The 20,706-nt window shown below is 56.9% G+C and overlaps 10 protein-coding genes across 10 annotated transcripts; 4 read left to right on the top strand and 6 right to left on the bottom strand.

Moving 5' to 3' along the window:
• Positions 1 to 797: 797 nt before the first annotated feature.
• Positions 798 to 2,243, bottom strand: V1518DRAFT_430026 (uncharacterized protein; the record flags this gene model as incomplete). The annotated part of the gene is made up of 1 exon (XM_066906160.1): positions 798 to 2,243. One exon carries the CDS (start codon positions 2,241 to 2,243, stop codon positions 798 to 800), a length of 1,446 nt encoding a protein of 481 aa, XP_066756864.1.
• Positions 2,244 to 3,229: 986 nt separating this feature from the next.
• V1518DRAFT_407887 (uncharacterized protein) lies at positions 3,230 to 5,236 on the bottom strand (the record flags this gene model as incomplete). Its single annotated transcript, XM_066902013.1, has 1 exon — positions 3,230 to 5,236. The coding sequence occupies one exon, from the start codon at positions 5,234 to 5,236 to the stop codon at positions 3,230 to 3,232; it is 2,007 nt and encodes a 668-aa protein (XP_066756863.1).
• A 583-nt stretch (positions 5,237 to 5,819) lies between these two features.
• On the top strand, positions 5,820 to 7,705 carry V1518DRAFT_423816 (uncharacterized protein). The gene has a single exon (XM_066905786.1). The coding sequence runs from the start codon at positions 5,873 to 5,875 to the stop codon at positions 7,604 to 7,606; it is 1,734 nt and encodes a 577-aa protein (XP_066756862.1). The 5' UTR covers positions 5,820 to 5,872; the 3' UTR covers positions 7,607 to 7,705.
• On the bottom strand, positions 7,625 to 9,159 carry V1518DRAFT_423815 (uncharacterized protein). The gene has a single exon (XM_066905785.1). The coding sequence runs from the start codon at positions 9,088 to 9,090 to the stop codon at positions 7,714 to 7,716; it is 1,377 nt and encodes a 458-aa protein (XP_066756861.1). The 5' UTR covers positions 9,091 to 9,159; the 3' UTR covers positions 7,625 to 7,713.
• A 458-nt stretch (positions 9,160 to 9,617) lies between these two features.
• On the top strand, positions 9,618 to 10,739 carry V1518DRAFT_378713 (kinase-like domain-containing protein; the record flags this gene model as incomplete). Its single annotated transcript, XM_066901616.1, has 1 exon — positions 9,618 to 10,739. The coding sequence occupies one exon, from the start codon at positions 9,618 to 9,620 to the stop codon at positions 10,737 to 10,739; it is 1,122 nt and encodes a 373-aa protein (XP_066756860.1).
• On the bottom strand, positions 10,728 to 12,382 carry V1518DRAFT_423811 (uncharacterized protein). Its single transcript, XM_066905784.1, has 3 exons — positions 11,995 to 12,382; positions 10,921 to 11,939; positions 10,728 to 10,870 (listed from the first exon to the last, which is right to left on the bottom strand). Exons 1-3 carry the CDS (start codon positions 12,155 to 12,157, stop codon positions 10,772 to 10,774), a joined length of 1,281 nt encoding a protein of 426 aa, XP_066756859.1. The 5' UTR covers positions 12,158 to 12,382; the 3' UTR covers positions 10,728 to 10,771.
• V1518DRAFT_423807 (mediator complex, subunit Med5) lies at positions 12,241 to 15,138 on the top strand. Its single transcript, XM_066905783.1, has 5 exons — positions 12,241 to 12,584; positions 12,634 to 12,694; positions 12,748 to 14,087; positions 14,145 to 14,316; positions 14,374 to 15,138. Exons 1-5 carry the CDS (start codon positions 12,291 to 12,293, stop codon positions 15,042 to 15,044), a joined length of 2,538 nt encoding a protein of 845 aa, XP_066756858.1. The 5' UTR covers positions 12,241 to 12,290; the 3' UTR covers positions 15,045 to 15,138.
• Positions 15,032 to 16,499, bottom strand: V1518DRAFT_423805 (uncharacterized protein). Its single transcript, XM_066905782.1, has 2 exons — positions 15,397 to 16,499; positions 15,032 to 15,347 (listed from the first exon to the last, which is right to left on the bottom strand). Exons 1-2 carry the CDS (start codon positions 16,450 to 16,452, stop codon positions 15,096 to 15,098), a joined length of 1,308 nt encoding a protein of 435 aa, XP_066756857.1. The 5' UTR covers positions 16,453 to 16,499; the 3' UTR covers positions 15,032 to 15,095.
• On the top strand, positions 16,473 to 17,850 carry V1518DRAFT_423804 (Orotidine 5'-phosphate decarboxylase domain-containing protein). Its single transcript, XM_066905781.1, has one exon. The coding sequence runs from the start codon at positions 16,622 to 16,624 to the stop codon at positions 17,438 to 17,440; it is 819 nt and encodes a 272-aa protein (XP_066756856.1). The 5' UTR covers positions 16,473 to 16,621; the 3' UTR covers positions 17,441 to 17,850.
• V1518DRAFT_423803 (aconitase family-domain-containing protein) lies at positions 17,555 to 20,354 on the bottom strand. The gene is made up of 2 exons (XM_066905780.1): positions 19,398 to 20,354; positions 17,555 to 19,341 (listed from the first exon to the last, which is right to left on the bottom strand). Exons 1-2 carry the CDS (start codon positions 20,211 to 20,213, stop codon positions 17,722 to 17,724), a joined length of 2,436 nt encoding a protein of 811 aa, XP_066756855.1. The 5' UTR covers positions 20,214 to 20,354; the 3' UTR covers positions 17,555 to 17,721.
• Positions 20,355 to 20,706: the final 352 nt, after the last annotated feature.

Raw genomic sequence — 20,706 nt, 5'->3', positions numbered from 1 at the left:
GTGGTATGATCTTTAATTACTATGTTTTGTTCTTTGTATCTATATGTTTTTGTTTTGTGTGCTTTATTGTGCTTTGCGCTGCAAGTGTGAAAGTGGTGTCAACCAAAAGACGAGGTGCGCGATTCATGATGGACGATTAGTTAGCACGATGTGACAGACAACTATTAGACATTTTCATATAATAGCCACTCCCTACGCACCCACAGTTCATGAAGTATTCCGCCGCACGGCAACTCACGGCGCGTCCGATGACGACGGCGGAGGGGGCCTGAAGTGATACGAGATATCGTCGTGTGACGTGGCGTGTTAAAATACACGTCTCTTTTTGGCAGCTATGTAATATAGATACTATCCTCCGCATAAAAGAGGCGACGCGAGAGGTGGTTGGGAACTTTCGATCTGTGTGGGTAGAGAGCGTCAGCTACGCGCGTTAAGGACGCGTTCGGAAGCCCAAACCAGAGTATCTCGCGTGCCAAGAGCTCTAACAAGCAGTATGTCTCTAGCCCTGGCATGTCTTGCGGAAGTGAGTCGACGGAGAGGAGAGGAGAGAGGCGAGTCTGTGAGGACGTCACGACTGGCAGCTTTACGAGGTATATGCTTGCAGCGAGCTATGCGAAGTGGAGTTCAGCGGCATAGATACGCAATTTCTTGCGTACTTCGTCATGGCGCGGTCACGACGTTTATGTCTTGCGCCGTTACCTCCAGAATCAATACAGGGTAACTGCAATATACTCGATTCCAGATTCAGAGGAGCCTTTTAATTCTTGCTGTCGCCATGGCTGTCGATGTGACGGTACCTATGATTCTAGTGGCACATTGGCGTGTGGCTTGCTGAAGATATCTCTGCCGAAATTGACGATGCAGTTGCGGTACTTGTCCTTCAGCTTGATCCACCGAACCGCTCTCACTGCACTTCCAATGCTTAAAAAGCTGACAAAGGCAAACTGCTTCTCAGGAGAGATGCGGACACTCTCAATTCCGCCATACTTAGAAAAGTCTTGGCGCAGACTGCTTTTGCTCCAGGATTCGTCAATGTTGCCGATATATATCATGCGGGATGCGCCGGCGGTGACGGCAAGGGCGACGGCAGCGGGGAGCGGCCTGGACTTCTCGCCCCAGCTGACCGCGACAGGCTGAGAGAGGACCGTAAGACCGTCTTGCTCCGAGCGTGCCACGAAATGGGCTGCGGCGAGGGGGTCGATGAAGGTGAAAATGCAGCTGCGCTTTCTGGGAAAGTATTTGATATACTGGAGAGGCCCATCGAGGCGGACGGCATTACAAAGACGTGACAAGCTCACGCCGTCAGGAATATTGCTAACAAGAACCGAACGGTTGCCGATATTTTCTTGACCGTCAGTAGTTGTCGAATTCGCAGCGGCGGCTGCATCCGTAGTGTACTCCTCGGCTCGATCGGACGAGATTTTGTCACGGTCCGCAGAAGTAATGAGGTGTTCAAAATCGTTGACATATTTGAGAAAATGAGCAGCATCGTCCCTTAGAATCCAAGGGACGTATGAGCGGCGATCCTCGCTGCTATAGACGTGGCAGGTTGTCCATCTGGCGTTCTTACGCAACCATCTGCTGGCTAGGATGGCAGATGATATGGAATAAAAATACACAATAGCAGCTCTCTTGTCGTGCAAGTACAGGATCGTATCAAGGGAGCCGTAGCAACTGAGTTCCCTTCGTATCTCGCTCTCGGTGATGAAGCTGGGGATGTTACCAAGGTAGAGTACGCGTGAAACCTTGGACTTGAGCATCTTATCACTGAACTTACCTGATAGTGGCGACGGTGAAGCCCAGCCGACCTCAATCTTCTGTGAGTTGACTGCGAGCAAGCGCACGATGACTTCTGCGCGAAATTGAGACGCGTCGGCGGTGCTGATGAAGGACATGTATGCTCTCGAGTCGTCCGCAGATATGCTCACAGAAACAACATGGGAGGTATTAACAAAGTCGAGTATGTCTCCTAATTCGCTCCCAAAGGGCACATTGCCAATGTAGATGGTCCGCGAGTTCTCAGGTAAAGTGACGGTACCGGCGATGATATCGGCAACGCAGGGCTTAGTATTGTCGGTGGCAACGGTCGAATAATTGTATGCGAAGGTCGCGTGCCGTGTGAAGAATCGGAGCGAGCGGAACTGGGAGCACACGCTCCGTCTTCTGGAGCAGCAGGACGAGCGATATGGTACGCAGATACTGCCCTTGCGGACCCAAGCCGCAGCCGCTGTGGCTTCCTTCATAGAAGCAGAGGGAGACGGCGTCGAACTAATATGCATGCTCCGGACGAACGAGATCATCGCCCAGCGGCGATCATCAATGGATGCGCGCAAGGCACGAGTCGAGATCATTGATACAGCGTGGGCTGCGGCCTTGCATGTCAAGCTGGCAATTCAGAAGTATTGTACCGTGGATTGCAGAAATAGGCGCTAAAGTCTAAAGTGGTGTTTGTACCAGAGCCTGTCAACATGCGTTTGATTACGAGCCACCAGTCGAGTACAACATATTCGCCACAAAATATGAATACCTGACTTAAAATGCGCAACCTAACATATGAGAGAGGAGAGACTGTTTTCCTGCATTGTCGGGGGATTGTAGCTTCCCTGTCGCGGCAATTCTGGATAGTGGGGCTCAAGCGTAGAGTCTACGGAACGAGGTCACGAACGGCTCGTGACTGTGCCAGCATTGAGCAGCAGGGCAGCACCATGAGCTGACGACGCGTAGAGCATTAATATTAATTACATACAGAGAGGTCAAGCACGGAGGATATGATGGAAGTGGACCGAGATAGACTAGAATTGACTTGGGCTGAAGATGCAACCACAGTCGAGGATACGTACATAGAAATGAGAGAAGGAAAGGAAAAGAATAGCGGCGGTTGAACAGGCGCTGAAGCAAAGATGTACATTACAGTACAACGTAACAAACTGATTGAACATGAGCTCGAGAAATCAAAGAAATGAAAAATAAAAACACTATGCAAACTCTCTATAAAGCTGCTTTTTCTAGAACGTTTTAGCCGTGTCTAATTTTGAGGTGCGCGGGGAAGAGGCAGGGGAATCAAGGCGGAGTAATCAGCCACGACGGGCGGAAGGTGAAGGGGCGGGATGCGATTAATGTTGGATTTCATGAATGCAGGCTGTCGGTGGGTATGTCGTGGAGGTTCGAGATAAAGGTCGTCATGTCGTCATATCATTCGATGGAGAAGGGAAGAGATGGAGAGAGTGGACTAGCTGGGGATCTCAACCGGCGCAGAAATCGCGAGCGCGGGGTCGCTCACGGGGACAGGTACAGCCGGGGCGGCGTCTTCTACCGAGGTCAGAGCCGGGGCCAGAGCCGGGGCTAGAGCTGGGGCCAGAGTCGGGGCCGGGTCATCCGCCGGAGTAGGTGGCGTGGTGACAGTGGTAGGCGGGGGCGATGCGACGACAGCCGGGGTGGAGTGATGGTTATTTGAAGCCAAGGAGACAGAGGAAGAGTGATTATTGCTGTGACTGTTATTGTTGCTGTTGTTGTTATTGTTGCTGTGGTGGTGGTTATGGTGCTGGTGGCTTGGCGGCATTGGTGCGAAGCTCATGGGACGCGGCGGGTTACCGCAGCGGTCCTTGCCAAAATTGATTTTGAAATTGCGGTACTCCTCCTTCTGCTTGATACCTTCGATAGCTTTAATTGCGTTTGCAATATTTGTGAAATTGACAAACGCGCAAGACTTTTCGCGGAGCGTGTTGACGAGCTCGATTTCGCCATACTCGGAAAAGTCTCGGCGAAGACGGTCTTCGGTCCAGGTCTCGTCAATGTTGCCCACATAGACGTTGCGGGAGGCACCCGCAGTGACAGCGAGCGCGATGGGGGTAGGGAGCGGGCCCGAGTGCTTGCCCCAGCCAACCTTGAGGCGGCGAGAGTGGATCATAAGGCCCTGCAAGTTCGACATGGCGAAGAACTGGGCGGCGGCAGTGGGGTCGACGAACGTGACGAAACAGATGTGCTTGTCGGGGATGTAGCGGATCTGGTGGAGGAGACCACCGCGGACGACGTTGCAGATCTCATCGATGGTTGTGTCGGGATGAATGGCGCCGAGGTAGACGGTGCGGTTTCCGAGGTTGGCCATGCCGCCGGCGGTAGTCGCAACGGCAGCAGCAGTGGCGGATTGCTGAGCTAGGACAGAGGAGATCATGTCGCGGTCTGCGGAGGCCACGAGGTGCTCGTATCCGGGAACAATTCCGAGGAACTGGGCCGCGTTTTGCTGCTGGGTCTTGGAGACGTAAGCACAGCGGTCCTTGCCGTAGTAGACTTTACGGTTGGCCCACTTGGGGTCATGCGGTAGCTGCTGGACCGCTTTGATGGCGGACGAGATGGAAAGAAAGTGGACAAAGCCAATTGGCTTCTCGCGGACGAGCTTGATAGTGTCGATGGCACCGAAGCGGCCGAGGTCGTCGCGGATCTCATCCTCGGTGACGGTGTCAGGGAGGTTGCCGAGATAGACGTTGCGGGAGGCGTTGGACTGCTGAACCGCAACGACGACATTCATTGGGACCGGGGAGGGCTTTCCCCAGCCGACCTTAATGTCTTGGGAGCGAATGGAGAGCTTGCGAAGGATTGCGTCCGCGTGGAAGTGCGACGCGGAGGCGACGTCAAGGAAGGACACGAATGCGCAGTTTTTCTCAGGGAGCATGCGCACGGATTCCACCTGACCGGAGTGGACATGCGAGAGCAGCTCCTCAGCGGTGGTCTCAGAGGGCACGTTTCCGAGATAGACGGTGCGCGAGGAGGTGTGCACGATGGCGGGGCCAGGAGGCGGTCCAGACATGGAGCCCGCAGAGCCTGGCTGAACCGCACCCGCGCCGGCAGCGGCAGCGGCAGACGAAGCGGCAGCGGCAGCAGCGGCAGCAGCAGCGGTAGCCGCGGCGAGGTCGTTCAGGGAAGCGAGGTCCATGTAGGAGTGGTATGGGATGGCGGCGAGATATGGGTCCGCGGCAGCGGCAGCAGCAGCCGCAGCGTGCGCTTGGGCAGCGGCGTGCGCGGCAGCGGCATGGTGGGCGGCGGACATGTATGGCGTTGGGGCAGAGAGCGTGGGTGAGCCGGGGAAGGCAGCGGCGGCGGCGGAGAGAGCGCGGGACGGCGGCGGAGTGGGGAGGGCGATAACGGCGGAAGGCGTCGGGGGCGTGGAGACTGGTGCAGACGCTGCGGGCGCGGCGACCGGCGCTGCCTGGGCCGCGGCAGTGGGAGAGGCGGTGGCCATTGGGGGTGGACGGTGAGGTGATGATCGCCGGGTGGTGATGGCGGCGGGGGTCGCGCAGGCGCGGACGACGGAGGAGCGAGCGACGGGGACGCGGCGGGTGGTGCAGGGAGGGCGGACGGAGAGGCGTGCGGACTGGGCAATTGCAACTGCGTCTGCTCTCGGGGGTCTTCTTTGTCGTCTTCTCGTCGTCGTCTACAGCTGAACGGCAGCCAGAACGAAGGGGTTGGACTCGGCGAAGAGAAAAGGAACTGCGGCCCGCGAAAAGCGCACGCCCTTTCTGCCCGCCTGCGCCCCGGCTCCAGACCTTCCCCCCTCCCCCCGGCGCGTCCCCCGCGCCCCTGCGCACACAATGCGCTGCGAGCATGTTCAATTGTGTCCTATGAGTCGCGGTCGACCGTCTTCTACCCATTGCTACGCGCTCGCGGCGTACTGGACGCCCGCGAACTATGTCCTGAACAGCGGCCGCGTTATCGGCGCACTGCCACGGCGCACCGCCACGCTGCTATCGCGGCTGCGGCGCTGCACCCTTGCCCTACCACGTGACTGCCCATTGTTGCAGGATTACTCTTTTTCTCTTCGCTAAAGAAGCAGCCCCGCCAGCTCGTCCGTTCCCTCCACCCTTTTCCTCTCCACACAATGGCTGGTCCCGAAGTCGCCTTTGGCGGCATTGTGCTTGAGAATACGTACACTCCTATTGTCGCTACGGCGCCACCACCCTCCGGTGCCATCTACATCGACGCCGTCGCCGGCGTCGACGCGGATGGCGTAGCCGGCACCGATCCCGCCGCGCCAGTCAAGACCCCCGCGTTCGCGCTTTTTGTCTCCAATTCCGTTGCGCCAGCGTATTATATCCGCCGTACCGCTGATGCACCTTATGAGCCACTCACAGTATCCGCGTACAAGAAGGCTGTAAAGGGGGCGGATTCGCTCACGCGCAAGGCACGCGCAGCCCTGGTCGCGAAGGAGAAGATGGCCGGCAACGACGCGAAGCGCGCGGCGGAGGCGGCAGCCATCGTACTGCCGTCCGTGCCGGACGCGTTACTGCCTGCGCCAGTCACGATCAAAATCCGCGCCGCCACCGCTCACCGTGGCCAGCGCGTACTCGTGCGCGGTTGGGTGCACCGTCTGCGCCTGCAGAAGGGGCTCGCGTTCCTGGTCCTCCGCGACGGCACCGGATTCCTTCAGTGCGTGCTCGCGGGTGATCTTGCCAATGCTGGCGTGACCCTTGGTCTCACACTCGAGTCCTCGGTTGTCGTCTACGGTGTGCTCAATGCGGTGCCTGACGGCAAGGCTGCCCCCGGCGGCCACGAGCTTGCGGCTGATTTTTACTCCATTGTCGGTCTCGCGCCTGGTGGTGACGACGCAATTACAAACAGGGTCCAGGAGTCTGCGGATCCCTCCATCCTGCTCGACATGCGCCACCTCGCGCTCCGTGGCGAGACCATGTCCGGCATCTTCAAGGTGCGCGCTGCGCTTCTCCGCGCATTCCGGCGTGTCTACGTGGATCTCGGTCTGCTCGAAGTCACTCCGCCATGCATGGTGCAGACCCAAGTTGAGGGCGGCTCCACGCTTTTCGACTTCAACTATTACGGCGAGCCCGCATACCTCACGCAGTCCTCGCAGCTCTACCTCGAAACCTGTCTGCCGGCGCTGGGCGATGTTTTTTGTGTGCAGGAGTCCTTCCGCGCCGAGCGCTCGCACACCCGCCGCCATTTGTCTGAGTACACGCACGTCGAAGCGGAGCTTGCATTTATCACCTTTGACGACCTGCTCTTGCACATTGAGTCGTTAATTACCAAGACCGTGGCATACCTGCTCGAGGAACCTGAGATAGCTGAAATCGTCGCGAAGCTCAACCCCGCGTTCCAGCCCCCGAAGACGCCATTCCGCCGAATGACGTACTCGTCTGCGCTCGAGTGGCTCAACGAGCATGGCGTACCCAACGAGGACGGCGAACAATTCAAGTTTGGCGACGACATTGCCGAGGCGGCGGAGCGCCGCATGACGGACGAGATCAACGAGCCGATCCTGCTTACGCACTTCCCGGTCGAGATCAAGTCGTTCTACATGCAGAAGGCGCCGGAGGATCCGCGCGTGACCGAGTCCGTGGATGTGCTCATGCCTAACGTGGGCGAGATTGTTGGCGGGTCCATGCGTATCTACGACCTCGAGGAGCTTTACGCGGGCTTCAAGCGCGAGGGCATCGATCCTAAGCCGTACTATTGGTTCTCCGATCAGAGGATATACGGCACGTGCCCGCACGGCGGGTACGGTCTCGGCACAGAGCGTATCCTCGCCTGGCTACTCGACCGCTTCACCGTCAGGGACTGCTCTCTGTACCCGCGCTTCACCGGACGGTGCAAGCCTTAGGCGCGCTTCCCAAGAGCGTTCTGCCGCATATAAAAGCGTTACTATCTGTACACATATCTGTTCACTATATACTACAAGTCTATTCCGTATTCCGTTCTACACTGTGTCTATGCCACCACCCGCTCAAGAATGAGCGCACCCTTGGGTACAGCGCCCACGCCCTCGTCACGTATGTACACCACGCCATTGCGCAAAATCGTGCGCTCTACGACACCGCGCAGCTTCATACCTAGGTATGGCGAGACCTTGTTCTTGAACACAAGCTGGTTCTGGCCGACAACAAACTCAGCGTCCTCGTTAAACACGACAAAGTCCGCGTCCGCGCCGACCGCAATCACGCCCTTGCGACCGTACAATCCCGCCTGGCGCGCAGTGTTTGCGCTTGTCCACTGCATCACTTTCGCGAGCGAGATTCCTCGCTTTGACGCCTGCGTCCACAGCACCGACAGGCCAAGCCCGAGTCCGGACACGCCACCCCAGGCAGAGAAGAAGTCACCCTGCTTGAGCTCGGGCGTGCACGGCGAGTGGTCCGATACGACGGTGCTAAGCACGCCGTCCTCGAGTGCGCGCCAGAGTAACTCGCGATTGGCCCGCGAGCGGATCGGCGGGCAGCACTTGTACTGCGTGCCGGCACGAGGCACTTCCTCGGCGCAGAAGGTGAGGTAGTGGAAGCACGTCTCAGCAGAGATGCGAAGCTGCTCGCTCTGCGCGCGCGCGAGCACGGGGAGCACCTCGGCAGAGGAAACGTGCACGACGTGCAGGAGGAGGCCTGAAGGGTTTGCGCTGGCTTGTGCGGTGCGGACGATAGTGTCGATGGCCTTGGTTTCGAACGTATCCGGGCGCGAGGCAAGGAAGGTGGAGTACTCCTCTGGAGCGGTCGTGATTTCTGCGGGGTGGTTGTGCTCGTCTTCCATTTCAGCGTGGAACATGTAAATCGCGCCAGTGCCCGCGAGGGTGTCCATGGCCGTCGCGATGTCGCTCTCATCGACAGCGGGAAACTCATCGACACCAGAGTTGATCATGAAGCATTTGAACCCCCTCACTCCCTCGTCCACCAATGGCCGCAGGTCTGGTGCGTTTCCGGGAATAACGCCACCCCAAAATGCGACATCAACAAAGCACTGCCCTGCCGCGGCGCCGAGTTTGGTGTGCAGGTTCGCGACAGTCGTAGTCGGCGGGATCGCGTTGAGCGGCATGTCGACAACTGTCGTGACGCCGCCGGAGGCGGCGGCCCGGGTGCCGCTCGCGAAGCCTTCCCACTCTGTGCGTCCAGGTTCGTTTAGATGTACGTGGCTATCGACCAGACCCGGGAGGAGGGTGTATGCGGTAAAGTCGTGGTAGGCGAGGTCCGGGTCGGTGGGTGCGACGACGCCGGGGTCGACGCGGACGATGCGACCAGCGGCGTCAACGTACACGCTGGCAGGAACGAGCGCCTCGTCGATTAACACGCGCTTGGAGACGTATAAGGCGACGGCGGCGGACATGGCAGTGGTTGTGATGTGCGGTGTCGGGGGGGGAAACGGCCGACCTTATCTGAGGTGTGGTGTACGCAGGTGACGTCAGAGCATCGCGTAAGGCCGACGGCGCCGCACATGCCCGCGTACGGGTCCCTTGACTGATGCTGACGCGGGGCTTGTGCTGTAAGCAGCGGGGCTTGTAGTTGCAGCTACGTGGATGCGACGGTTGCGCCGCAAGCGCAGGTGCAGTGTGGCAGTGGGCGCTGGCCCGCCCCACGCAGTCCGGATCCGCAAGCGACTGTGACGACACGGCCAGCCCGCCGTCACCACCTCTGTACTACCACTCACCCGCCCACCAACACCCGCCACAGTACTCTCCTCGCATCGTCACACGCCCACTAGTCTCTCTGCCTCCTCGCTCTCCGCACCTCACCACCTGCATTGCTGTCATGCCGGACGACCAGGTGCTTGCGAGCATGGACGCCGCAGCCGCAGCCGCGGGCGGGCAGTACCACCACTACGACACCGGCGCCCTCGTCGCTAAGCAACAGGCAATGGCCGCCGAACAGCAGCAGCAGCAGATACCACAGCAGATACAATCGCCGCCGACGCAGACAGTGTCCAGCACGCCCTCAACACCACAGCCCCAGTCCACAGTGCCCTCGCCCGCACCAACGCCCAACCAGCCGTCGCTGCTGCCCGCGCGCTCGACCGTCACGCGTGGCAAGTACTCGATCGGCGACTTCGAGATCAAGCGCACTCTCGGGACCGGTTCCTTCGGTCGTGTGCATCTCGTGCGCTCTCGCTACAACCGCCTCTACTACGCGATCAAGGTTCTCAAGAAGGCGCAAGTCGTCCACATGAAGCAGGTCGAGCACACCAACGACGAGCGCCGCATGCTCAAGCTCGTCGACCACCCTTTCCTGATCCGCATCTGGGGCACCTTCCAGGACGCAAACTGCCTCTTCATGGTCATGGACTACATCGAGGGCGGCGAGCTCTTCTCTCTCCTCCGCAAGTCCCAGCGCTTCCCCAATCCGGTCGCGAAGTTCTACGCCGCTCAGGTCACACTCGCACTTGAATACCTCCACGCCCACAACATCATCTACCGTGATCTCAAACCCGAAAATATCCTCCTCGACCGCCGCGGCAACATCCGCATCACCGATTTTGGCTTCGCTAAGGAAGTCCCCGACGTTACCTACACAATGTGCGGCACCCCGGACTACATCGCCCCCGAGGTCATCGCCCGCAAGGCCTACAATAAGTCCGTCGACTGGTGGTCGCTCGGTATCCTCGTATTTGAGATGCTCACCGGTTACACTCCCTTCTACGACCAAACCCCCATGCGCACCTACGAAAACGTCCTCAAGGGCGACGTGCGCTACCCCGCTTATATCCTTCCCGAGGCCCGCAACCTGCTCTCGGGTCTGATCACCCGCGACCTCACCCGCCGTCTCGGTAACCTTGCCGGCGGCTCCACCGATATCACCTCTCATCCTTGGTTCCGCGAGGTCGAGTGGGATCGCATCCTGCGGCGCGAGATCGACACCCCATATGAGCCGCCGATCCGTCATGCTGGCGACGCATCCCTTTTTGAATACTATCCCGAGGAAGAGCTTAACTACGGAGTGCAAGGGCAGGACGACTACGGTAACCTCTTTCCGGACTTTTAGTTTGTTGAGTTTTGGCCAAATATACTCTGTAACTATGCTATGTATCGTCCACTTGCAAAATCACTCTCGTCAAAGTACCGCGGCATGATCTCACGTCCGTTGAACAGCCGCTTGTCGAGTCCATTGACGGCCTATTGTACTTGTTAGCGACGATCCTATGCATTCACCACATTCCACTTACCCGTAGTGCAGACAGGTCGCTCGTGAACTTGATGTACACGTTCGTATCCGCGTCTGCCTGCGCCCCCTCGGGTATGTGCACAAACACCTGCTCCACGGTGCCGTACTTCTCGTCGCACTCTGCCCCGATCTCCCCCGCGAGCGTCTCGTCGACGTCGTGTGCCGCCACTAGTCCAGAAAGCACCACGACTTTCGACATCCTGCCAAACTTCCCACCCTCTGCTTCCCGCGCGTTGCGGTCCACGATCTTGCCGTGGCCTTTGCGGTTCTTGTTGGCACTGAAGTGCAGCGCAGTCGCGATGCCGTTGTTGTCCGCTCCGAGACCGGTTCCGGGGGCCCAGCCGTATTTAGTTAATAGTCGCTTTGCGAAAGTTTGGCGTTTATTCTCGGGAGCACTCGGAAGAACTGCTGGTTCCTGGGATGGTGGCGATGGCAATTCTTTGGCGTAACGCAGTGGCGCGCGCGAGATTGTGGTTTCGTCTGCGTACTCGAATTGGGAGGGTATCCTCGACGCTCCAAACGACAGACGCGCCATCTCTTCCTCCTCTTCGCTCTCACTGTCCGCTTCACGTTTCTTACTCTTCTCTTGCCTACCCCTCTGCTCATTCCGCAACTTCAAATCCAGCAAGAACGCTCGCCAGTCCTCGTCCTCCATGTACTTTTCCTCGCTTTGTATGTACTCCTCGTAGCTATTCGGTCGCGCAAGGTCGTACGAATCGTCCCAGTCTAGCGGCGGCCCACTCGCCCCAGTTACGCTGCCGGATTGCCGTCGTTTGTGGTTGTAGTTACCGGTTTTGCGTTGCTTGGGCTTGCGGGCCGCAGTGGCTGAGGTAGATGCAAAAATTCGAAATGAGGACTTAGAGTCGGCTGCGGGATCATGGTCGGATGTGAATGCATCGAGCGTGGCAGACGGGACCGGACGCGGCATTGACGCCGGTGCCATCGTGGCAGTGGGTGGCTTTGAGATCACCGTCCCCGTGGCAATTCCCGAACGCGCATGCACTGGCGGAAATTGTAGTGCTATGATATGCGTCAATTTGCCTATCACTTCGCTATACAGGATCAATCAACATACCCGCAGTCATCAACTTCTTCTTCTCCGCCTCTTCCCTATCATTCTCCCCTGTGTTGTCGTTATGGCTGCTATACGCGACCGGCGCACGTGCGACAACTGCGCCACTATCAAGTCCATCATACAAAGACGGAAAATTCGGAGCTGGTGCATCGTTCTCCGGCATCGTGTATGTCCTCCGCGGCGGTGGTAGTGCGGACTGGGAATTCGCGATGTGGGAACATGTGAGGCTCAACCGCCTCGTGCAGACATGAACACACCTCTACGTTGTGAATTCCCCCCTCTCCACCAGCGACGGCATGGACGTTCTCGACGGTAGTGGCGACGACGACGATGATATGTTGCTTGATGTGGATCTGTCGGGCGTTGATGACATTCATCTAGATGGTGTTGACCAGGTTACTGCGGTAGCCGCGGCTGCGACCGCCGCAGGAGCGCAGGTCGATCCGGTCAACGAACATAGCCACATCGACGATGGCAACGAGGTGTCGATGGCGGGCATGGGCGCGCAGGAAGATCAAGAGGATGCAGCAGCAGCACAGGCTACGGAATTGCTTAGGACGTGTCTACGGCGGCGAGTACCGGCGGATCAGGTGCGGAGCTGAATGCCCGTCATCACCTACTTGTTGCTAACCACCACAGTTTGCAAAGTACATGCGCGAAGCTGTCGCGCGGACGAACGTTCCATCGCCAGTTCTTTGCCGTGCGTTCCAAGTACATATTTTTCTCATCGTCTGTCTCACTGACACCCGCCAGGATCTGTTGTGCACCCGCTTTTCACAACCTTCCCAGATCCACTGCATCTTCAGTACCTCGCAGCCCTATGCACCAACTCCGCCTCCTCACAACCATTGCCACAACTACTCCCGGGTCTGTTAGCTTCATTGCTTGCTTGTGATCTGGAGTTCCGAGTCGAAGCGTTACTAGCACTGACGCATGTCGTCAGCCCCGAGGCATCGAGACGTCCTACAACGACTGCAAGCAGCACAACTCCCGCGACTGCGGCTGCTGCGACCGAGCTTGCGGCGGTGCTTGCGGTATACATTGCGATTGTTATCACGTCCAACGAAACCACAGGCGTGCAAGATGACGCCGTCTCGTCAGAAGCAGCTCGCGACATCGTGGCACAGTTCTTAATTGCCTTATCAAGCAACACGACGTTCCGGAACGCGTACACGTCCACCGTGCACAAGGATAAGTCCTCATGGGACGACTACCTAACTGCACTGGGTCAGCTCATAAGCTACCTTTACGTGACCAACCTTCCCCTCGCCCAGAAATTAGAAGCTTCAACGAAACAATGGAGGGCATCTGCATCTCAATTCACACCCACCCCCGCACCACAAAACTCACAGATCGGTGCCATTGTTGACTCAGGCTCCGAGCAAAAGCTTCCCTGGATGGAAGAAATGTTAAGCGGCCGTCGTCCGCGCTTTGGAAGTCCAAAATTCACAGCACTCTTCTCCGGCGTGTTCCGCACACACAGCGCCGATGCCGCGATCGCGTTAGTCGTCGCTGCGGCATTCGATGCCCTTTCAGCATGCGCGATGGCACAAGACGCGACGCGGGTTGCGCTTTGGAAGACGTTTATTGTTAATCGGTTGCCCTTACTCCTCTGCGACGCGTTGGTATCGCCGCCGGCCGATGGTGACTCAGGCGCACCGACCGTTGTGGTACGATCACTAGTGCCGACTGCGACGGTAGAATATGCGCTCCGACGACCACTACTCATGATCAACGAGAACGCACTCGCGATCGTGAACGCAGCGTCGGAGAACGATATCGACGTGATGTTTGCGACTTCCGGCTCACAATCAGCCCCGTACGATATGCGATACGAGTTCCTTAAAGCTCTTGCGAGTGTCGGCGTGATCGAATCTGCAGCTGTGGATAGAGTACTGGGTGGCGGGAAGGAGGGCGGGGAAGGATATGAGCTTAACGGGGGCAAACAGGATAGCGGACTTGCAAGTGTCGACGAGATGACAAGCGCCCTTGTGGACGCCTATGACTTCGAAGCAGCGGTGAAGCAGTTTATAAGCGATGTCGACGGATTGGGGTGTCTACGGCAGAGTGCGGCCATCGATGCCATCGTTGGGGTATGTTTCGTGATTTTTACTTGTCTCGGATGTGCTGCTGACGGTCTGTGTAACAAGTTACTAGCAACATGGCCGGCGCAGCGGGAGACGTATAAACTCCGAATACTAGCTCAAGAGATTGCACTGAATACAACCACGATGAACATTATGCTCGTGTACCGTGATCCGTACGAGATATTACTACCGCTGGTGGAGTGCCTAGATCGGTGGACATACGAGGACGAGTCAAGTACGCGCATTTTGACGTAATGCAGTGAGTGAAACTTAAGCTTACATCGATATGCAGACTTCCAAGACAATTACACCGACTTTGGAGTGATCCTCCTCCTGATCTGTTCATTCTATTATCATTTTAACCTCGAGCTCAGCGAGTTCTCGGAACAACAGCTAAGCGTGACCTCCTTTTGCCGGAAATACCTTACCTCGAACGGCACTGCGCACCCTATCGAACTGCTTACGCCGGACCTGTCGGATCTCCTCGGCGGATGGATCATGGGGTTGTACGACACTAATGGTATCTCCGACGAGCTCATGCGCTCGTGCACGCCGATGGATTACGCGCTGCTGGTGCCCACAATCGTGCAGCAGTCCGTCGAGGCCTGCAATCGGAATCTACTAGACATCGACACTCTTAAAGGCGGGCTCGAATACTTCTTTCAACCATTCCTCCTCGCCCCCGCCGTGGGCGCGCTGCACTGGCTTGCACATCACCTCTGGACTTTGCACGACGTCGACGTGCCACTACAAATTCTGCAAGCACTTGTGCTCCCGCAAAGTCTATCCGACGAAGCCGTGCCAATCTACAAGCTCGTTCTCCGCATCGGTGCGAGACCGGCGATCACCATAGTTAAGGAACTGCTTCGCAAAGCCGGCCAGCAGCCGTTGCCGGACACGGTTGACTTTGTGAACATTATCGACGTGCTCACGCCGCATCTCGAGTTCTGCAAGGGCCTGTAATTCTGCTTTGAATATTACATGTGTGTATGATCTATATAATTATGTACAATATCATAGTGCAGCACGTATTCTGTCTTGCCAGTACGTGTCGGGCATCTTGGGTACGATAGTATCGGCTATGTACGGCTGTCCGACAAGTTCTTGCACGGCGGTATCAGTCGAAGGCAGCAGCGCCGGCATATCTTTCACCACTACACGCGTGATGTGGCCTTCTTTGACCATGAACTCAATGGCATCTGAGCCGTTCAAGCCCTGGAAGTTGTGCCTAAACTTCGGCGTCGATGCGTACGTCCATTCCCAGCTCTGACGAAGAATGTTAGCCTAGACAACAAAAAAGAGCGTAAGAACACACCTTGAGGGTTGCTTCGCGCTCGGCGATTCCGGCGGCCTGTTCTGTCGTGAGCTCCTGCTCGTCGACATATGTGACAAGAAGGTTGTTTTGCTTGTAGGAATAGAGTTGGCCAAACCGCTCAATCACGGCGTCCACAAATTCTGAGCTTGTGATCTCGATATTGGCAACTGGAGATCGCACGCTCTCGACACCGCCGCCTCGGATTCTCTCCCCAGGCCCGCCCTCTGTCGGCAATGGGCGGTGCAGCAACTTGCTCACGCGCGCGAGATCCGCCTGCAGCAAAAAGGTACCATGATGGTACGCCTTGCCGCGTTCGATTTTGTACGCTGACCCACTCACCTTGCTTCCAACGTTGTTGACGATGTCGTAGCGCTCGTTGACCGCGAGCTGCATGCGCTCAGTGAGTGGCCAGACGGTCTTCTTGGTCCAGATAAGGTGCCGGTTCACCGCGTCACAGATTGTGCGCGCGTGCTCGGCCCGCGTGAAGTCGGCACTCTGCGTCATCACGCTGTAGTTAACGTTGCCGAGATCGTGGTATACCGTCCCACCGCCGGACTTGCGTCGCAAGAGTGGCACGCCAGCCGCCCGGAGCTCCTGCAGGTTGACCTCCCGGTACGGATTCTGATTTCGGCCGATGACAACACAAGGCGTGTTCGCATAGAGGAATAGTGTCTTTGGCCGATGCGCTAGGGCATCATCGATTTTTGGCTGGTCCAGGGCTTGCGCAACTGCAAGCTTCTCTTCGGATTGCGTCGCGGTGGGAAACGTGCTGAACAAGTAGTCCTCAAATGCCAGATTGAAATACGGCGAGCGGCTGCGCGAGACAAAGACCTCGAGAAAAAACTTTTCATCATGGTTCCAGTACTGGCTCGAATTATTTCCTGCCGCGAACTTCGCCGCCGAACCTGGCGGGCCTGGAATGGGCTCGAAATACCTAATCTTTCGCGATACACCGCGACTTGGCCTGCCACGCCGCCATGATGCAACAGTAAAAATACCCGCGGCGCGAGACGACGGACGGTGTGTGGGCAACAGCAACCGCGGGGACTGTATCATGGCGAAATCGGCGCGAACGGACGCGAAGTCGTGGTTTACGAGCTTCCCGGATTGGAATTATCTAAGAGCAAACCTCAAAACCTTAATCCAATTTTTTTCTGCCTCTCGTGCCTCTACAAATTCCATTTCTTCCTTCCCCGGTCCCTTCCCCTTATCACCACCGTGCGACATGCCAACCACAACAATGTCCTCCGCTACAGAAATTTCGTACGAGACCCGCGCGTCGACCCACGCCTCTCCGCTGGCGCGGCGCCTACTTGACATCGTCACGAGTAAGAAGACCAACCTCTGTGTCTCCCTCGATGTCACGTCCAAGACCGAGCTCCTCGAGCTCGTCGACGCTCTTGGCCCGTATGTGTGCGTGTTTAAAACGCACATTGATATCGTCGATGACTTCACCTATGAGTCCGTCGTCGTGCCCCTCGTCGCGCTCGCCGAGAAACACAACTTCCTCATTTTCGAAGACCGCAAGTTTGCCGATATCGGGTCCACAGTCAAGTCGCAGTACACCTCGGGAATATACAAGATAGCGGATTGGGCACACATCACTAATGCGCATGCACTACCAGGCCCCGGCATCATTGACGGTCTCTACGCTGGCGCGAAGCCGCACCTGGAGAAGGGCGAAGCACGCGGACTGCTGCTTCTTGCTGAGATGTCGTCCCAGGGCAATCTTGCCACAGGCGCATACACCGAGCAGACCGTGGCATACGCGCGCATGCACCCCGAATTTACGTTCGGTTTTATCGCCATGCATAGACTCGGCGCGCCGGGTGAGGATTTCATCATCATGACCCCCGGCGTGGGACTCGATGCCAAGTCGGACGGACTCGGCCAGCAGTATCGTACCGTCGACGAAGCAGTTGCCGAAGGCTCGGATATCATCATCGTCGGCCGTGGCATCATTGCCAAAGATAAGGATTCCATTGCGGAGGCTATCCGCTACCGCGACGCCGGGTGGGCCGCGTACCTGGCGCGTCTCAAATAGAATATCTTCTTGCGAGATGGGGGCGGGGATATTTGTTAGATTTTCTTTCCGTAATTTCCGTAGGCACAGAAAAAAAAAGGCAGGCAGGCACAATCTTGTTCTTTCGGTTCGTTGTTATGCAAAATTATGTTTTGTATTATAGTATATCATAACATCCCGTCACCCATCGCCATGCATTTGTCGTACATCCTGTTAGTTTGTTTGTTTACTCTATTTTGTTTGATTTCGTTGTCTGCCTGTCTCCGTAGAGCGCGTGCATCGCGTCTATATGTAGTGACCGCTTAAGTGGCAGCCTCCGCCTCGTGCTGCCGACGCAGGTTGCCTATGTAGTTGATCGCCGAGCCTGCCTTGAAAAACTCGACTTGGTCCTCGGACATAGTGTGCCTCGCCTTGATAATCGTCTCCTTGCCGTCCTTGCTCGTCACCTTCAAGGTGACCAAGCCCGATCCCGCGCCAAGGTTGTCCAGCATGGGAAGCAAATCCAGCGTCTCAATCATGTCGCCCGATTTAATTAGATCATAATCGCTCTCGTTCGCAAAAGTCAACGGCAGCACGCCCTGCTTCTTCAGATTCGTCTCGTGGATACGCGCAAAGCTCTTGCATAGGATCATACGACCACCGAGGAATCGCGGACTTAGGGCAGCATGCTCACGAGCACTACCCTCACCGTAGTTGTGCTCCGCTAGAACAGTCCACGGTCGGTTCTCCTCCTTCCACTTGATCATAAGCTCGGGAATTCCATAGCCCTGTCCGTCGAAATCGTATGCTTTGTTGACCTCCCCTGTCTCCTCGTTCGTCGCGCCAATCAGCGTGTTGTTCGAGATATTCTCCAAGTGACCCTTGTACTTCAACCATGCGCCAGCGGCAGAGATATGATCAGTCGTGCACTTGCCCTTGACCTTCATCAGCACGCTCAACTTCAGCTCCTTGTTCTCAAACGGCTCAAACGGATCCAGCAGTGCAAGACGGTCAGAAGTTGGCGACACGGCCACTTCAGTCGTGGGAATTGGGACTGGATCAATCGCAGGCAGGTAGGCTAGGTCGCCCTGCTTAAATCCGTGGGCTGGTAGTTCGTCTCCCTGAGGAGGATCCAGCAAAAACTCATTTCCCTGCGGGTCCACTAGCTTGTCCTTGATTGGGTTGAACGCCATGTCCCCAGAAAATATCATCGCAGTCACGATCTCGGGGCTGGTCAAAAAGTTCATGGTTAGTGGATTTCCGTCATTGCGCGCGCGGAAGTTGCGGTTGAAACTCGTCAGAATCGCGTTTGGCTGGTCCTTGACAGACTCGTCGTCGCGAGCCCATTGTCCGATACACGGGCCACACGCATTGGCCAGCACTTTTGCGCCAGCGCCGAGGAAAATGTCGGTAAAGCCGTCGTTCTCGATGGTCGCGCGAATCTGCTCACTGCCAGGAGTGATGAAAAACGGCACTTTGGGCTCGATACCTCGGTCCTTGGCCTGTCGTACGATAGACGCTACACGCGACATGTCCTGGTACGACGAGTTCGTGCAGCTACCAATCAGTCCCGCGGAAACCTTGGCAGGCCAGTTGTTCTTCTGTACAGTCTCGCCAAACAAGCTCAGCGGCGTCGACAAGTCGGGCGTGAACGGACCGTTGATGTGCGGCTCGAGGGTCGACAGGTTTATCTCAACGACCTCGTCGTACTCCGCGTCATTGTCCGCCGCCATGAAGCCGTGCATGTTATTCACAGCAGTCGCAGCCTTGGCTATAGGTCCGCGACGAGTGGCCTCGAGGTAGCGTCTCATTGAGTCTGTGTATGGGAACGTGGAGGTCGTCGCCCCGACCTCGGCGCCCATATTGCAAATGGTAGCCATACCCGTGCACGACAAGCTCTCAACGCCCTCGCCAAAGTACTCAACGATATATCCAGTTCCACCCTATCAATTCGTTAGTTTACTTATGCCCGTCAACTCGCTGCTTCACAACCGCATACCCTAACAGTAAGCTTGCCGGCAAGGTACGTTATCACGTCCTTAGGCGCAGACCAACCGCTCAACTGGCCAGTGAGCTTGACACCCAGAATCCTAGGCGCCTTAAGCTCCCATGGCGTGCCCGTGAGCGCATCCACGGCGTCCGCACCGCCGACACCAATCGCAATAGCGCCAAGTCCGCCAGCATTGGGGGTATGACTGTCGGTACCAAGCATCATAAGACCGGGAACGGAAAAGTTTTCCAGCACAATCTGGTGAATAATTCCCGAGCCAGGGCCCCAGAACTGGATACCGTACTTGAGTGCGCAGCTCTGGAGAAAGTCAAAGACCTCCTTGTTCACTGCAATGGACGCCTTCAAATCCTGCTCCGCGCCATCATGACCGACAATCAAATGGTCGCAGTGAATAGACGCAGGCACAGCGGTGTTTGCCATTCCACACGTCATGAACTGCAACAGCGCCATCTGCGCACTCGCGTCCTGCATCGCAACACGGTCTGGGTTCAGCTTCAGGTACACCTCGCCGCGAATATGGCCGCCCTTCCCTGCGAAATCCTCTTCCGGATCGACAACATGCGAATACAGAATCTTCTCCGCAAGCGTTAACGGTTTACCCAGAATCTTACGCACGACATTGAGACGCGAGATAAGAGCAGCGTACGGCGGAGTGCGCGACACAAACTCGGAAGGCACTGAGAAGTCGGCGCTCGTGGACGCAAGCGACGCGAGGGTGCGCCGCTGCAGCGTAGCAGATGACGAAAGCATTGCTCGATGCGCAGTCAGCGCAGAAGTGCGCATGCTTGAGCAGAAGCTATACATCGTGGTGGTTATCGAGTCGGGGGGCGACTGATGGCAGACTCGCGGACTTTTTCGATGCGAAAACTTTTGGAGGTTGCCCCCGGACTTGGACCCAAAGTGTCTCCACTCAGGGGCCGGGTCGCGCGCACAATCCGCATTCTTTTATCCGCCATTGGCCGGGCTCGTGACTCTCCGCGTCCATCTTCATGCTGAGCAGCTCTGTAATTGCTGCCTACTGCTCAGTCTGCTCTCGGCAGATTTTCTCCACTTATTCGGGCTGTGCAAGCGCTGCAAGTTCTCACAATGGACTCAACACGAGCTCGACCTGAGTGTAATTCCTTGCCCTAAACCCAAGCCGTTTGTCTGGGTTTGCCCGCTCGGGGATCCCCGCACCTAACTCACCCTGAAATATAAGTAGCTTATAGAATGTATATTCTAGGTACAGTTGCAATCACGAAATATGTATCATCCACTTAAACACGTTCTTGCTACAACTTCTATCAACCGCACTCCC

This window comes from Limtongia smithiae, assembly GCF_038497785.1.
Source record: "Limtongia smithiae strain NRRL Y-17922 unplaced genomic scaffold V1518scaffold_20, whole genome shotgun sequence".
Classification (NCBI taxonomy): Eukaryota; Fungi; Ascomycota; class Lipomycetes; order Lipomycetales; family Lipomycetaceae; genus Limtongia; species Limtongia smithiae.
This window is presented reverse-complemented; position numbering and strand designations above follow the sequence as displayed.

Coding starts and splice junctions, on each gene's coding strand:
- V1518DRAFT_423811 (XM_066905784.1), bottom strand. CDS start 12,157: ATGCCGGAGAACGATGCACCAGCTCCGAATTTTCCGTCTTTGTATGAT. Junction 11,940..11,994: donor GAAGAAGTTGATGACTGCGG/GTATGTTGATTG, acceptor CGCATATCATAG/CACTACAATTTCCGCCAGTG. Junction 10,871..10,920: donor GCGACCTGTCTGCACTACGG/GTAAGTGGAATG, acceptor CAAGTACAATAG/GCCGTCAATGGACTCGACAA.
- V1518DRAFT_423807 (XM_066905783.1), top strand. CDS start 12,291: ATGGACGTTCTCGACGGTAGTGGCGACGACGACGATGATATGTTGCTT. Junction 12,585..12,633: donor GGCGAGTACCGGCGGATCAG/GTGCGGAGCTGA, acceptor TAACCACCACAG/TTTGCAAAGTACATGCGCGA. Junction 12,695..12,747: donor TCCATCGCCAGTTCTTTGCC/GTGCGTTCCAAG, acceptor GACACCCGCCAG/GATCTGTTGTGCACCCGCTT.
- V1518DRAFT_423815 (XM_066905785.1), bottom strand. CDS start 9,090: ATGTCCGCCGCCGTCGCCTTATACGTCTCCAAGCGCGTGTTAATCGAC.
- V1518DRAFT_423816 (XM_066905786.1), top strand. CDS start 5,873: ATGGCTGGTCCCGAAGTCGCCTTTGGCGGCATTGTGCTTGAGAATACG.
- V1518DRAFT_423804 (XM_066905781.1), top strand. CDS start 16,622: ATGCCAACCACAACAATGTCCTCCGCTACAGAAATTTCGTACGAGACC.
- V1518DRAFT_423805 (XM_066905782.1), bottom strand. CDS start 16,452: ATGATACAGTCCCCGCGGTTGCTGTTGCCCACACACCGTCCGTCGTCT. Junction 15,348..15,396: donor AGCGCGAAGCAACCCTCAAG/GTGTGTTCTTAC, acceptor ATTCTTCGTCAG/AGCTGGGAATGGACGTACGC.
- V1518DRAFT_423803 (XM_066905780.1), bottom strand. CDS start 20,213: ATGTATAGCTTCTGCTCAAGCATGCGCACTTCTGCGCTGACTGCGCAT. Junction 19,342..19,397: donor CCGGCAAGCTTACTGTTAGG/GTATGCGGTTGT, acceptor ACGAATTGATAG/GGTGGAACTGGATATATCGT.